This window comes from Corvus hawaiiensis, chromosome 5, assembly GCF_020740725.1.
Source record: "Corvus hawaiiensis isolate bCorHaw1 chromosome 5, bCorHaw1.pri.cur, whole genome shotgun sequence".
Taxonomy (NCBI): domain Eukaryota; kingdom Metazoa; phylum Chordata; class Aves; order Passeriformes; family Corvidae; genus Corvus; species Corvus hawaiiensis.
Genome location: NC_063217.1, coordinates 70,876,955 through 70,893,948, shown reverse-complemented (window position 1 = coordinate 70,893,948; position 16,994 = coordinate 70,876,955). Strand labels below are relative to the sequence as shown.

General features: G+C 42.1%; 2 protein-coding genes across 2 annotated transcripts in view; one reads left to right on the top strand and one right to left on the bottom strand.

Annotated features, from left to right (window-relative positions):
• FGF2 (fibroblast growth factor 2) overlaps window positions 1-4,716 on the top strand; it is a 19,374-nt gene extending 14,658 nt beyond the window's left edge. The window contains exons 2-3 of the mRNA XM_048303605.1: window positions 741-844; window positions 4,384-4,716. Coding sequence (XP_048159562.1) covers window positions 741-844; window positions 4,384-4,569 — 290 coding nt within the window. The 3' untranslated portion in view covers window positions 4,570-4,716. The remainder of the gene's footprint in view (window positions 1-740; window positions 845-4,383) is intronic.
• On the bottom strand, window positions 4,055-16,994 carry NUDT6 (nudix hydrolase 6). The gene is made up of 5 exons (XM_048303603.1): window positions 16,845-16,994; window positions 15,704-15,907; window positions 10,859-10,914; window positions 8,405-8,459; window positions 4,055-5,436 (listed from the first exon to the last, which is right to left on the bottom strand). The coding sequence occupies exons 1-5, from the start codon at window positions 16,981-16,983 to the stop codon at window positions 5,045-5,047; spliced, it is 846 nt and encodes a 281-aa protein (XP_048159560.1). The 5' UTR covers window positions 16,984-16,994; the 3' UTR covers window positions 4,055-5,044.

Sequence of the window (16,994 nt, the reverse complement as noted above, 5' to 3'; positions counted from 1 at the left end):
CAACGGGCAAGGGCAGGCAGAAGGGGAAGCTTTCAGATGCTCATCCAAACTACCGAGTTTGATTTGTGGCTACAGAAATCAGTTAAGGCTTTGTGCTAGTAACCCACAGGTAGTAGCTAAAAGCTGTGTGATAGGACCTTACAGGTTTTCCTTTCTATACAATCTTTAATTTCTTTTAATTGAAGCAAAACACGTTCCTGATTTGTGTAACGCTGTTTCCTGTGCCTTTGCTGCCTTCACCTATTGCTGCAGTTCTGTTTGTTTGTTCCACCCACTTGTTGGATGGATGAGGTAAACTAACGGATATTTCTCTGTTGGGAACTGCCAGAACCCTTAGGCAGTGATACGGACCTGAATAGTCTCAGCTGCAGCCCAGACTCGCCGACAGCCTGTACAGAGCTGTGTACGTTCAGTGTCCGATGCTGTTGCGCAAACATTGAGAGATACCTCTGGAAAAACTGCCGTGAAAAATTTCTATTTTCTGGGAGCAGTTGATTGTGCCCTAAGTGGGCTTTCAAGGAATTTAATGGGTTTTTAAGTTGCCTTTTTGTGAAATGAAGATGGAATAACTCAATCTCACCATTGCCATTTATAAAAATGGATTCAGAAAGCCAAAGGTTGAAAATTTATTCCCATTGCAAGCTGAAGCTTTCTATGGTGCAGGGTTTGAAGCAGTGACTGTCAAGTGCTGTGATCCCACGATGGCTATGAAACCTTTTGTCTTTTGTTTTTGTTCGCAGTCAAGCTGCAGCTTCAGGCGGAGGAACGAGGAGTGGTGTCCATCAAAGGTGTCAGTGCCAATCGCTTCCTGGCCATGAAGGAGGATGGCAGATTGCTGGCCTTGGTAAGCAGCACTTTCCTGATGTCTCTGTGTATGTTGGTGTGTCCTGAACTCGCTGTGTGGAGTAGCCTCTCTTCCTGCAGGAGTTACTCAGCTGCTCAGTGTGGGATTTATCAGGCAAAATGAGTGCTGCACAGCTTCTGGCAATTACTTGAAATAGGAGCTAGAGGAGTTGGGTATTTTTGCCCTACCCAGGAGCTGAAAATTTTAACAGGAATGGCTTGTCTGAGAAAAAAAAATCACAGTGATCAGGAAATTATAAAAACAAATGAAGAACGGAGTGTTTGTATTTTTACCCTCAGGAGTAATTTTTTCCTCTTTCACTTACTTTCACATAAAGTGATTTTAAAAGACCTCTTTGAAGTGGAAAGTAAAGCCAATTTCTTTTAAAAAATTACTTTCGTGATACTAATCTGTATAAATTGTTTTCTCATTTTCCTTTGTAGAGGATCAAGGTTTTTTTGGGCACTTCTACTTCCTAAGTAGAAAACTGGCAAGAAGAATATTTTTGAAAATGTTATGATAAAATTTAAAAAGTTATATAAATGTGGGTAAATTAAACTACTCTCTAGTGAGACTAGTTTTAGTTTAAACTCTGGTGTGTTTTATTGGTATCAGCTGAATTTTTAGCTGTGTTTTAAAGCCGGTGTGTGCAGCAGACTCTGGAAGTTAATGTCTCTCCGAGCCAGATGATAAATTTTGCTTTAGGAGCTGCAGTTACATTCATTTTGCTTATGAGACATAGACACGGTAAACCCCTCATCCATATTTTAACCTTCAGTGCCTGGTGAAGCACCACTGCAGGGCATCTACTCTGCCAGAATTTTGGTTTGCAGTAATCATTGGTGCTTTGGTGTATTCACACAGCCCCATTCAGTCTCTGTGCAATTCCCTCCCGATGGCTGGGGTTAACAATGTGCATTCCTAACCCTGACTGAACTGCAGCAAATGAAAGACCTGTGCCAGGGGCTGCAGAAATTGCTTCTGATTCCCTTTCTCTGCCTCCATGAAATGAGACTGAACGTAGTTTTACAGGAGCAGGGCTCCCTGGGGCGCTCCTCTGCTCTGGCTCCAGGGAGTTTTGTGTGGGCTCAGGAATGCAGTTAAAGAACCTGCTTCAAGTTACTCGGATATTGTGTGACAGCTCAGTTGAAGAAAATGTGAGGAGTTGTCCACTGTGCTATTCTTGAATTAAGGATAATTGGGAATTTCCTGTGGTGCTGGTGCGGTGGCATTTGGCTTCCCATTCTAATTGCAGTCCGTACCCTGAGCGACTGCGAAGTGTCAAAATAGGGTGTTTAGCACCATTTGTAAAATTAAACAAAACACACAGGGGTGTGTTTATATTTGGGGTTTCTGACCTGCTGCTGCATGGTGGGTTTGGTTGTAGAACATGCTTCCCTTGCAGCAGTTTTAGCTGTAGTTCCTGTAAAGCAAAATGCTCGGAAAGTATCATCCGTTCACTCGGACTTACTCTCGCAGAATATGTAAAGTTGGGTCACTTTGTGCTTCTCACTTGAGCTTATAAAACTTTTTTCTTTTGTGTTGTTTCCGCAAATGGGTATTACTTGAATCATGTTTGCTGCACACAACGTTGTTATTCATAGGTGGAAACTCTCTTACTCTTTTAAGAATTTTTTTCTTTTCCTCCAACCAGCCTAACAAACGCTGCTGCAATTTCATGGCTGTTTTCTGTAGCACTGGCAATGTTTTTCCATGAGGATTTCTGCACTGTGACTTCCAACAGTCTGTGGCTGGCTGTGCCTTTACCATTTTCTGCCTCTGAACACAATCAGGAAACTGTTTCTAATTGCCAGCGTCTCTTGTTCAGTTCGAGCAGGGCTGTGTTTCACGAGAGCTTGCAAAGAGCGTACACTGGAAATGTTTGTGGTGAATTGCACATGGTGAAACACTGCTGAAATTTAAGACATTATGGAACTTTCATTTCTAAACACGTAATTTAGTCCTCTTATCCATCAGTCACTCAAGTACTATTCTGTCCTTTTTAGTCTGGGTTTTTTTAATTACTCTTCAGTGTCCAGGATCAATTTGCATAGTGTCCTTGTTAGAAATAAATCAACATCTTTGGAACTACGTTTGCAAATTATTATTCAGGCCTGTTTTTCGTCTTGTTGGATGTTTTTGTAATTACTTGTTGAGACATGCTGCAGGGTTTGTTCTGAGCTGGGCTCTGCAAGATGATTTACTGCACAGCCTGTGGATCACTGCTCACCCTGGTGATCTATGTGGAGGTGCAGTGGATCATGTTCTTGTCTGGAAACCTGGATGCTGCAGCTTTTATGGAGCATTTTCTTGCTCTTTACTAACAGACTCAGTGTGGGGGAGAGGAGATCTCTACCACTGGAGGAAACGGCTGGTTATGAATGCAGATAGTCAAAACCTCCCCTTGGAAAATGCTCTTTTAACTGGAAATATTTGTGCAGAAATGCATTTGTTCCATCAGATTTTTGATGGAAAAACTGAACCATTTCCCATCTGATGTGGCTTATTTTGACTTTCGAGTTTATTATAAGAATGAAATACTTTGACTTTATAGAATGAAATGTGATTATTTCATTTAATGAAGAAATTTCCCAAACTTCCCATGGAAGGAAGAGTTTTGACTAACTTGTATTTTATGATAAATAATTTGTTATTTAAGGATATGACCTGTTTGTTCTGTCATGCTTATGTGGTTTTGCTGCGATCGGCCAGGTTTTACCAGACTCCAGGAACTTGACCTGAAGGGAAATTCTTGTCTTTTGATGTTATGGATTAAAACTGTGTTCCAAGAATGTTTGTGAGAATAACCTGCATTTAGTTAGTGGAGTTCAGGTGTTTCACGAAGTGCTGTGAACGCTTCTGCTGCCAGATCAGCACTCTGAATGCAGCCTGGAATGAAGTGTATTTGAAGGAAAAAACCACAGCTATCCAGGGTTTTTCCAGGTGCTGAGACTGACAGTGCAGTGGCTGGCATCCCGCTCTTGCTGGAAAGCAGTCCAGCTCCTGAAATGTCGCCTTTGGCAGATGGTAAAAAATACATAGTTCATGAAGCCTGAACTGCCATTTGTCACCTAAATGATGGGGTTTATGTGAAAATTGACAGCATCCTGTAGGAAAGCACTGGTATCAAGTATGCTTTGGGGAGAAATAAGGATTTTCTTCACCCTTTTTTGATGGTGTCTCTGCTTGAATTTCCAGCTTGGGCAGTTGTACTGAATTGTCTATACTCTGTTTAAAGTTTTTGTTCTTAAAGGCTTCTTTATACATTTTCTGATCAGAACAAAGAATTACACACTAAAAGCAAATAAAAAGCTGCTTGATCTGTGTTAGAGACAATAAATGAACCATAGGTCAAACCTCTTCTTGTAGGTAGTTTTAACAATATTTTCACAGTAAGTATCTTTCTTCAGTCGCGAAACAGTTAATCTCTATTTCTTAAAACCACAGGTACTGCTTATATTCTTGTTAAGTTACTCCCCTGAATGTGAAGAATTGATTTGTGGTGCTACACCAGTAATGTGTTTTCTTTTCCCTTTTAGAAATACGCAACAGAAGAATGTTTCTTTTTTGAGCGTTTGGAATCCAATAACTATAACACTTACCGGTCACGGAAATACTCGGACTGGTACGTGGCACTGAAAAGAACTGGACAGTACAAACCTGGACCAAAAACTGGACCTGGACAGAAAGCTATCCTTTTCCTTCCCATGTCTGCTAAAAGCTGATTTCCATGGCAGATTCTGAACACCAGTGCCACACAGCACTAAAAACATTGCCTTTCCTACTCCTCTCCGAAGTAGCAGAATATAAGCAATTATTTGCTGATATTATAACTACTTTTGCAGATACCAGATTAAACCATGAATGTTTCATACTGTCTTTATATTGCTCTTTAAACCCACTGTGCCAGTGTGTGTGGAGGTAAAGTGACTTGGGGAATGTATTTTCAGGATCAGTAACTTCTGTTTTCTGCTAGGTATCTATGTATTTTATTTAGCTTATGCTTGCTTTACGGGGTAGAGAACAAACCTGATGCACACTCATGGCAACCATTACCTTTAAAAATAATTTATATCTTGGCTTATTAGAGAATAATTACTTTCTAGTAATTACCTAAAAAGAAGTCCATGGATAATTTTAATATGCAACACTGCAATAATAATTCTAAATTATTACTATAAGGAAATGTGAAATGTGTTGCTATGATGTCATGTTTCTGTAGGACTCGGGCAGTTCCCTGTGGTAGAGTTTGTAGAACAGGCCTGTGTAGACAGCTGGGAACTCCCTCATGGTTATGTCAACCCTATCAAACCCTTCCCGGTACCCATACAGTAAGAGCTTGGCCACGTTGCTGGTGATGGGAGTGGCATTTTCCGTCCTGGCCAACTCCTCCAGATCCATCCACTCACACCGCAGGCACTCGTGCTGGCAGAAGCTGATGTGGAAGGAGGAGGGCTCCATGCGGCAGATGATGTACATGTCTGACTTCCCGAAGGCTCCGGGGTGTTCGTGTTGCTGCCTGATGCTCAGGATGGCCTTGAACTCTGACTTGATGCCAGTCTCTTCAAAAACCTCTCGAACTGCTGTGTCTCCTGGGTGGAAAGAGCAATCCTTGCAATACATTTGAGAGTAACTTAGCACTCTAAACCTTTTGGAAAGGTGTAAAGCCTCTAACTCAACACATTCTGTTTGCTTCATAATGTTTTCAGGATGTAAGTCTGTTTTTGCAACACAAGGATAAGCTAATGTTTTGGTCCCCAAACAAAAGTAATTGCTGTGTGCCTTTCTTGTGTATATCCTACAGAATTACTTTGGTAATGCTGTACAGGGTGTGGTTTGAAAGGGACACTGATGGCTACTGGCTCCACTGATCCATTAATCCAAGACAGCACTGCACTGTCTTTGCAGTCCTTTGGATCCCTATCCCTCTCCTTGTCTCTGCCCGGTCTCAGGTTCAGACCCTGTGCAGCAGCACCTGCACTGATGTCAGATCTCTTGATCGGATCAGTTTCACTGCACTTTCATGCCAAGGGATAACAAAATGTGTAAAAACTGTTTGCAGAAAGTGAAAGGTGGTGCCAGGTCCTTTTCAAGATGTACCTTAAGGGTCTGGTGACATTTCAAATATGCCACAGCACCAGTGCAGCACAGAGCCTGTTCCTGAGGAAACGTGCTGCATCTGTGCTGCACATGTACATTCTGTGTGCCCCAGACAGAGTGAGGTCAGTCCTAACATTCCCCACCACAAACGCAGCAGGAACTTTAAGGGTCTGCAGGGTCTGCGTGCTGCAATTACAGCCAGAGAACCACCCATCCATCCAGAACTCCTCCAGAGAGATGATTTTTCTCTTCAGTAACAACTTAAATTGAGTCCCAAATAAGTTTTTTTAATATTCCACTGATTTCCCCAAAGTCTGCAGTTTCATTGTAGCCAAGTCAAATCCTACTTGCCTGGGGTAACTGCTGGTAGGTTGAACATGGCTTTTCCCAGATTAATGTAACCTGGTCGCGTCTGGTTGAGTGGTCAGTGGATAGAACTGTTGTGCAATGTTACCTGCTCCTGTTAGTTCATTTTCAGTAAGAAATGTGTGCTGGCTTGCTTCCAAAAGCAAGTGCATTTTAAAAGACCCGTAGAGATTCACCAACCTATGGAAGCTTGCATCTTGGCATGTCAGAGGGGAACAAAATAGACATTTCAGGGGTAGTTTCAGATATTGGAAATAACTCCCTGTGGCAGGTGATTTTGTTAGTGGGCAGGGGGGCTGTATTTACACAGAAGTGAACTGAGATCATGAGGAGTGTTGAGGCAGGCTGTGGTTAAGAAAAATGCAGTAATTAGGGATTTCATTTAAGCTTTGAGCTTTGCTTTTAGATGAAGTGCCATTTCCCTTTTATTTAAATGTGTGTGTATATATATAAATATCTAATGACAGTTAAACTAGAAGAAACACTACGGCTGGAGTTTCAGAAATACTCAAAAAATGTGTGCACTTTGCTTAATCTGCATTATGAAACTATTGGTGTTACTTGCATGAGTCAGTTGGCACTCATTTAAGTAGGCAGCCATGCATGTTGTTACTTCATGTAACCAAAGGATTTTAAGTATTGTAATTGCAATTTTTAATTGCAATTTAAAATTTAGTCCCTTGAGTGACTTGAGTTTTTAAGGTTTGATGTAAGAATGAAAAAGGAAGATCAGGCCCTGTTATATTGTATGTTTCACTAATTTATACCTTCTTGTAATATGTGATGCAGAGAATCATAACTTTTATTATTCTGTAGTTTATAAGTGGCAGGAGGGAAGCTGTAAGAGACTTTTCTCCTGGGTGGTTTTCAGTCCAGGCTCCAGCCAGAATCTCACCTGGTAAGTGAGGGATGGCCACTGGCTTACTCAGCAGCAGCATCTCTCCAGGGAATCCCACTGGAATGCCAGTGCTGTCATTTTGTTGTTCCCTTGAGTACAAAATTCCTTTTGCTGCTGGCAGTAGAAGTGAGAAGGAGCCTGGCTAGACAACAGCCATGGCGTTTGGGATTCTTTTGAAAACACAGATCCATTTCACCACGTTACATTACAATGTCCAGCAAATATTTTTGATTTCCATCACCAGGTTTGACAGAAAGACTTAAAATATGACTCATGAGTTACGAAAACTAAACTCAGCCATATCCTGATAACCAGGAGCTTTCTCCATGTATTGAAATAACAACTGTAATACAACCCTAACACATGTTGTTGTAGGGAGACTTCTAAAACAGTAGGTATTTCTAAGGTATAGTCAGGAAAGCTGGGCTCAACAGCTTAAGAATTAACAGCCTATGGATCATGATTTTAAGGGCTGAGATACAAGGAGAAAAAAGCCAGATTTTCTCTGTTTTCATAAACACCCTTGTTCATTCACCTGTGAAGATAAACTTCAGAAGTGCTCATCATCAGCATGTGGTGTGTTGGAAAGAAATGAGAAGTTTCCTCAAACCAGCCTTGTTTCCTACCACAGGAGTGCCTTGTGTCTGTGTTGGGAGCAGGTGCCCACAAGACTGAGGCCCTGCACTTCACACTGGCCCTGTGGCAAGATGCTTTTAGTCCAAATTAATCAAGTGGAGGGGGGGTGGAAGGAAGCAAGTGCATTTACTTGTTTTGCACGTAAAAAGGGCGAGTTGGAAATTTTTGCTCAGTCCATCTCTGAGGTCACTGCCCTGGATTCCAGTGTGAGCCGAGAGCTCCCTATTTCAGTTTTATTTGGGCTCTATATGGATTACCTTAATCCTCTGCACTTCTGGCTCATTTTTCAGCATATCCAACTAGCCTACAAAAATTTAGTTGGCTTCAGGCACGCACTTAAAAGGAAGTGTGGAAAAGAGTAAATGTTACAAATACAAAACTTCTTTACCCTGAACATAATGCTGTTACCATTACGGTCCCAGGATTGTGTCACTCCATCTGTTCACCATTAATTCAAGGAAACAATCGATCATAGAAGCGAGGTGGGTCACCCTGTATTTCAGTGGTATTCATGTCTTTGTAAACTCTGTTGATGTCTGACCTGTTCTCCTAGAACTTACCAATGTCTTCTCCTGGATTAGACAGACCTCCTGGAAATTTCCATGCGTTTACAGTCTGTATTGGAGGAAAAACCCATTCATGAAGTAGTCAGCCTGTGTTGCACTCTTTAATAGGAAGGAGACAATTAACACATAACTTTTTTTTGTTGAAGTTGCAGTATTGTTATTTTACAAAGATTGTTATTTTACAAAGTAGGAACTTGTTCATTCCTGCTAACATGATGATCAGAGACAGCTACAGTCTGTATGAATTATTGGAACAAAACACCTACTGATTGAAAGTACAAACTGTCCAACAGTCATTAGACAACATTGCTGCTAGATAGAGTAGCTGAATATTAAAAAAAAAAAGCTGCTATAACTATATAATCTTATATTTAATCACTAATGTATTCCACTTCCATGGTTTTGGCTTTTAAAAAATGTATATATATTTAATCTTACCAACAGGTATTACAATTGTACTGTTCTGTACTGCACTGGCTTTAAGATGTCTCTGTGTGTCTGTAATGATCATTTAGTGTAACTTGTCATTTTCATGGAATACAAGAAATGAGGGCTTGTGTGTGAGTTATGCATAGAAACATTTATTGAATTGCAATAAAGTTCAGTATTAAAACATGAAGTGCAGGCTTGATGTTGTTACTCACACAGCTAAAGGAGTCCCAGTCCCTGCATCTCTTGGAAGAGCATAAAGATTTGTAGGCTTTACCTTTACTTCTGTGTACTTTTCTTTCCTTGTTAAAAGTTTATGTAGGAAGAAGTTACCCTTCACCTAGAAATAAATGCAGTAAAAAGGTACACTGGCGCAAAAAAAGCTTTTTTTGTCTTTGCAGCATAGCAGGGAAGCTGTGTGCTTTCCAGTGATTTGAAACCCTAATGACTACATTGGAATTTTTTTTTTTCCTGGGCATTCTTAAAGGGCTTGGATAGGAATTTAAAGTAATAGATTAAAAATAGTGCAGATGGAAACCACATATATTTGTCTACTGGCTTTCAGATTTGCTTTTAGTTCCTGGAAATCTTTGTGTGCTGTGGAATTGTCCTGTCACAATTAAACCCAAACAGCTCTTAAAATTCCAACAGCTGTTTAAAAGTTTTTTTACTCTGATATATTTTTAAGATATTTACTAAAAGGTAAGCATGCACATTTTTGGTTTTTTGTGTAAAGGGTAAAGAAATGTTGTGTTTCTAATGTTTACAAAGTGCTGTTGTGTCCCTGGAGACTCTCTGGAGCTGGAACCACTTTTGGAGTCTACAGCATGAGAGGTAGGTTTATGCTTTAATTGGTAATTGCTGAATGTAAGCCTGAAGGTCGTGCTATAGACAAGTCCTCGACATTTTACTGTAAGTAAAAACATAAAATACAAAAATGAAAAATAAACATCTTCAATTACAGGAAACAAGTTCAGAGGAAGAGAGGCACCCTTGTCTTTTGTGTTAGAAACTCAACATGTAGTATGACTGAACCTGCCTATGAAAACACCCTTTCACTGAAGTTCATTATCTGTGTTGTAGTTACTAATGAACTGATCCTTTGGGTCCTGAGGAGAAATGTCTTAGTAACTATTTCAGGAAAGACAGGAGAATGCAGCCAGTGACTGACACAGTTTTAACTGTTTAAAATGCAAATGATACATCCAAGTGTATTTCAGTCTACCTAGCTAGGTTTTGATTGTTTCAGGTTAAAACTGCATTATCTCACTCTCCTAGAGACACTTGAACTTGCAAGTGAAAGCATAATGGAGGCTAAATGTCTCTTAAATGGAGTAGCACAGTCAGCTGCCAGTGAGCCAGAGAGCTTTCTGCAGCAGCTGAATTAAAACCTGGGTTAGCCTGATAGGGGCTGGAAGACTTTTCAGTGATTGATGCTCCTTGACCTCAAGCCACATCACACGAGCCACCCTCACCACAGCACTGCTCTGGTCTGGAATTTTCTGTAGTGAGGGCAAGCGCTTCCGTGTGTGAGAAATTAAAGATCTTTACACCTGCTGGCCTAAGGTGGTCTCCAGGTCACAGCCAACCAAGCTACTGCTTGTTTAAAGCCACAGATATGCCTGGAATTTTGGAAACCAAACCAAATCAGAATCTTTCTCTCAAAATCTGTTTTGAGCCATGGGGGTTTTCCAGAGGTCTTCATGGATCCAAACACAAGATCAGGGACTCCTGGGTCAGTTACAGGAGAAAACAGAAAACTCAAAGCAGGAAGGATACTTAGTTCTGCTGAATCAATCACCAGTTATAACAAAGCTGTTGATTTTTAGAGTTGTTTTTCCCTTAAAATGGAATACAGTAATCTGTTGATAGATGTGTTTAAGACACTTGTAAAAGGAAGTAACTTTCAACTATCACAATTTTGGAGTGGAATAAAAAGAAACATATATTTTGTTTTATACTACAGAATAGGCTTATCTAAATGAACTTCTCTATTTTATAATCCTGTAACAAACATACCTTATTTCTGTCTTGTACAACCAACACCTTCCCAGTGCTTTCATCTAGAACAGCACCTGGTACAGAAAGAATATTGAGGAAGATGAAGCATTTGGGACAACTATGTTCAATCCTAACAACCAAAATTTAACATATTTTGATAAAGCATAACAAACCTCTAATGGTAACATGTACAGTTAGGAAGGTTTGTATGGAGGAATCACAGAGTGGTTTGTCAGTGGAAAATGGATGCACAATAAAATATCAGAAAAAGGTTAAGTACCCCATATAAAAATTCAAAGTTGGCAGTACCAAGATAAAAAATTGCAACATTTAAGTTCCAGATTAGACAAGAAATGAAAAGAAAAACTTGCTTGTGTTAATATCAGAACTAAAGAATGCAAGATCAAGGGGTTACCCAAACAATCTGGCAAAGCTGCTTGCTTCAGCAGAGACGTGCCTGTAATCTTCCTCAAATAACAGAATTTTCCAGTGACTCTGGCTGAGAAGCCACCCTTAAGGGGGATGAATTTTTCTCCAGTGAAATTCATGATAAACCCCCCCCCCCACCTGCTGTAGTGAAGATTTGAGTGGTTTTGGGTTAATAACACACCAGGTTTAGTACTCTGGGCTGACTGTACAGTAATGTTCAGCTGTGTGACTATCTCTGAACTCGCACTACCCGGCTAACAACTCATGACAGGAACTGTGCTGTAATCTGAGCCAACTTCTTAATCAAAAAGTGTTGCTTCCAAGTGGAAAAGTGACACTTTCACTCGACGAAGAAGCCTGTCTGACTAAGAAGTGCCGCTTTTCCTTATGTCCTCATGCTCAGCCCATGACTTTCTCCCTCAGGTTACAAGTTTTCCTACTTTCTGAACTCCAAGTGCTTTCATGTTTAATTATGTCATGCTCACTGGTCATACTTTAAAAATGTCCTTCCCTTAAAACAGGTATTTTTCTCAGATTTTAAAGAGTGCTGTGGTGCATCTTGCCAGGATCTCTTCCACATCAGTCATACATGGCTTTCAAATTAGAGGTTAACAGTAAAAAAAAGCTTATGTCATTTTATAGCCAGAGGAAGAGGATACAGGCACATCTGTGATGACATGTGCATTTAAAATGCTATGGGGAAGTATATCCACAGAAAGGAATTATTAAGGATGAGTGTCCAACTAAAAACAACCTCTGTTTTTTAGTAATACATGGCAGAGTTATGTGTAGGAGGAATATTTCAAAGATGAAGTACCAGTCCTCCTTCAAGCTATGTCAAAGGACGTGCTTTAAGAGGGTAGTCACATATCTGCCTCCCTGTGGCTTGTGACTTTATGATTTCATTCCTCCTGTAAATATTTAGCAGTGTCCAAGTTCAACTATTGTAATGATTAAAAGAGGGAACGTAAGAAAAGCAGGAGGAACTCTGTGATTAGAGGGTTTGTTTTCTAGAAAAGTCATTCCTCAGCCAAAGGGTTTGCTGAGATCACGGAGGGCTCGTGAAGGCAGGAAACTGCCATTTGAATCAAACAGAAAGTGTGTTTGCTCTCCTCTGTTCCCCCGAAATTGAAGCCTGTGCATGTAATTTTTGGCAGTGTAATTCCCAGTGAGATGATCAGAGTCTCTGCTAGAGGATTCCTAAATCCAGAGCAAGAAGAAAGAAAACACACTAGCAGGATTTGCTGTCTGGTCTCATGTTCCCTCGCTGGACCACACCTGGTGACCAGTGAGATCAGAGCTTGACTGCAGGCCCTGAAGTGTGGTTTCTAAAACTCTCCCTCCTGCTACAAATGTGGCACCTGGAGCTTTAAATCATCTAGTGCCATGATGACTTTCGTGCCACGATGACTTTCTGGAAAGGTTTATACTTGCAACCCAACCAAGTAATCACTATTACAACACCACTTGGTTTTGAATGTTCTCTTTTGGAAAATAGGTAAGAAAAGCATTAAAAAAAAGAATCCCTTAGCCAACTCCAGATAATGAGTAATGGAGGGGAAAAATATCTTCATCCTACCTCTTTTATTTATGACTGATGTAAAAATGCATGCAAAGATGTTCAGTGTTGAAAAGCACTTGTCAACCACAGAATGAGTGCAGACACAACTGCCTGCACTGAAAACAACAGCAGACAGGAATAGCTATTTGCAAAATAGTTCTAATGGGAACTACTTTTAAGTCACTTCTGATAAGTGACTTGCCAAACCTATCTACCTCCATCTTCCTGTGCAGTTTCACAGTTGCTCATTTTAGATTTCCTTAAGTAACAGGATTGGCCAAGGCTGATGATCCTCTGTGTGTGAAGACTCTCCTTCCAGGAGTCCTTCAACTCCAAGGACCTTGTTTCAACAAGTGGATTAAGGTGGTAGCAATGCAAATAACAGCTGTATTGTAAGGCTTGTAGTGCATGAGCGGGGGAAGAAAATGCTTTTTATTTTTCTTCCTCTCCTTCTACTTTCCTTCCTCAGCTTGTCCTCTCATGCCAGGTACATGGCATATTTACAAACATGTCACTTTCTGGATGGCAGGCCACATCCTCCTCGGAGGTGGAGAATTTTGGAAATGCTTTTTAAAAACATGTTAATCACTTCATACACCAGAGACTCCTCTGTATCTTTACACATGTGGAAAATCCTGCCGCCTACAAACGGATGCAGTAACTTAGCTGGAAGACACATCACACATTCCACTATTTCTAAACAATAATGGCCAAGCCCAATGAGTAACGTTTGCTACTCTCTGCTTGGCCACTCTCATCCAGTCTGGTAAAACATGACCTGACCCTGCTTATTCACACCTTTGTCATCGCTTGGCTGGATGGTCCTGAGGCACAAGCCCTGGCTGTGCTGTGTTTGCTGCGTGGGAAACTCCAGACAGGAGGAAAACCAGCTGCTGGTCTACTTGGCAATGAGACTTGCTACCTGTTCCCTGTGCTGGCTTCCTGCTGGCCAGCCAAGCACTCTCCACATCTCTGCTTTTCATTTTCAGGATGCTCAGAGGACTGAGTCCTGCATTTCACTGGCCACAGCTTTGGCATAGACTCTCACCAGCAAATTGCTTTTATTTACTGCAGACACGTTGTGAAATACTTTTTGGTTAGGAAATAAAAATGCCTTGAGTTTGACCCCCCTCCCCAATATACATATTTAAATAATTTATTATTTCAATAAAATGAATTAAAAATAGAACGGAGCCTTTCCACTACCCAGGGTCTCCCTCCTAAAGAAGACAAAGCAATAAACCTACCAGGTGGTATCCACACTGCTTAGTGTGTTTTTGGGATGTGTTCCAGATCCACTGACAGTGAGTGGAACAAAAGAAAAAAAACCCACATAGCAGTCATTATTTAACACTTGTTTACCTGACTAAAATGCTTTCCTTAAGTATTTACCTCCTTTAAAGAAATTCCCAAAAATGAATAATAGTGTACAGGTTTGAAAAATGGTAGCAAAGAACACATACATTATATGTTGTGCAATTTTAAAACCTGTACAATAAATTAGGAAATCCATATACCTGCACTCACCAAACTTTTCTTTAAAGTTTCCTCCTACTTGCACAGTGCCAAGTGCTTCGAAGCACAACTGCAAATTATGCTCTGAAAATACATTTTTAAATGTTTATTTGAAAATCTTTCAGAATTATGATTTTTCTTCTAGTCCTTTCTGATGCCCACAGGGGTCTCAACTCATCTCTTACATGATCTCCTTTCAAGCAGCACTTTCAGCTGTGCAAGTTCTACTTCAGAAAACCTCTCACTTAGTCAGGTTTCCTCACAAGGAGTAACACGGTGTATTTGCGAGTAGGATGCACCGTCCTGTTCCAGTTTAATGCCACATATTTTAATGGTGAGGTTTCCATACCTCAGGAAAACATGCTCCAACATGTCCATTGACAAACTCCAAGTCCGCCTTCAGCATCCACCCTGCCCTCTGCTGGTCTTGGAAGAAGACTACCGGTGGCAGTTATCACTGTTTTGTAATTCAAGAGGTTTTTTCCCCCAAACTTCCTTTTACCTGACCTGCTGCTACACAGAACAAACCATCTTTTGTGAGTTCTTCCTAACTAGATTTTTCAAATTGCTGTTTATGGGCCTCAACACCACTTGCTGAAGAAATAACATCCCACATGGTCCCTGTGAGCCAAGTACAAACAAGTCAGGGTTGGAACTGGAGAGATTTGCTCTCCCCAGTCTTGTGATTTCTGTGCATTAATGTAACCCTTAACCAGTACATGAAGGGTCCAAGCCAAGCTCCAATTACAGATTACTGAGTGATGGGATAAGTAATGGTAGATCTGCAGAACTCTGCTGAGTGAGAGGGGAAAACCACTCGAATTCAGTGAAGCTAACTCCAAGCTGACAGTATTTTCGGCTCATCATCAGTCCCTTGTACTGTGCTATATGAAAAACTAAAAAAGGGGAGACTTGTCTAGTTCCTCGGAAATTTTTTCAGTTATGGAATGACTTTCCTACTGTGGTTGTGGGAGGTCTAGATGGATTAAGACAACGGTGTTTGTTTGGTTTTTTTTGTAAAATATATGGTTGGATTGAAGACTTCTAGGCACAGCTTAGATCAGCTTTCAGACCACTGCAATTCAGTCTAATAGTTGCTTTAGCTTCTGAACAATCTTGTTGGGTCAAGTTTTCCCCATTTAAACACATTAACTTGAGCATAGTTTAGGCAGGTACACATATTAAGCACACAGAGCAGAGAAGTGCTTTCTCTTAAGTCAGTGGTTACTTTTTCATTTTAAAATGCAGTAGGCAGCTGGTTTCCACATGCTGGTTGTACAGAGGAACAGTTCCTACTGAACCTGCTCCTAAGGGCTCCTTCAAGACTTTCTGTGGGTGCAACCACTTCTGTAACTCACCTGCAACCCCCAGCTGGTGTGTGGCGAACCCTGGCAGCCTGCTGGGCCCCTCTCCCAGCCACAGCGTCAGGGTAGACGAGCCCTGCTCAGCGTGGTGGAAAGCAAAGCCTTGGGAAGCAGCCACCGCCACAAGGCTGCTCTGGAGGATAGGGACATGGAGCCAGACAGCAACACGGCCTTCGTCCCGCCACTGAGACACGGACTCTGCAAGAGAGGGAAGTGAGGAGGGTCAGGGACCCCTTTGCCCTTGACCTGTGTGGTTTTAAGCCTTACCACGCACTACAGCCGTTGGTAACGTGCAAAAATCTGTATTTTTCACCTCATTTACCACAGGGTGAAACTATTGTTGGTGGGAGAAACTCGCCAGCAGTGTCAGAGGCTGCCAGCTCGACATATTATGTGGCACAACTTGGTGTTCATGTGCAAAATGATGGCTTTTCCATCACGGGTCTGCCATGAGAAACAGGGGAATCTACTCTTCTAGACACCAACTGTCCCACTGGACAGTTCCTCAGTACCAGGAAGATAAGGAACTACTGGACTGGGTCCAGTGGAGGCCACAAAAAGGATGAGGAGTCTGGACCATCTGTCTCATGAGGAGAGACTGCGGGAGCTGGACCTGTTCAGTCTGGACAAGATGAGTCTCAGATGGGAGCTCATCAATCCATACAAGTATCTCAAAGGTGGTGCCAAGAGAATGATGCCAGACTCTTTTTCACTGGTGCCCAGTGACAGGACAAGGAGGAATGGCCATAAACTGAAACACATTAAGTTTCACCTGAACACCAGGGAGAACTTCTTCACACTGAGTGGCAGAGCACTGGAACAGGCTGCCCAGTGGGGGCGTGGAGTCTCCTCTGGAGACATTCCAAATCCACCTGCTGTGGTTTGTCACTCCTGTGTCACCTGCTCCGGGCGATTGGACTGGATGATCTCCAGAGGTCCCTTCTAACCCTAGCTATTCTATGGTTCTGTGAATAACATCTACTCCCGCCTGCCAGCGCCCTCCACCTCACGGCCGCGGCTCAAGGTCTTTGAGGGGAAGGCGGTGGTTGAGAGCGCCCCCTGGCGGGACCCCCGCCACCCCTCACACACCGCCCCCCGCCCGCCCCGTGACTCGGGACCCCCGCCCGGCACTTGCCCCGCAGCCACCGCCCGAAGGAAGCCCGCTCCAGCCGCGGGGACCCGCGCAGCTCGCCCAGGTCCACGCTCACCCCCCCGAACTTGTCCGGCCTCACCCGCAGCCCCGCCAGGGCCGCCCAGCCCCGCACCCTCCGCATCGCCCGCCACG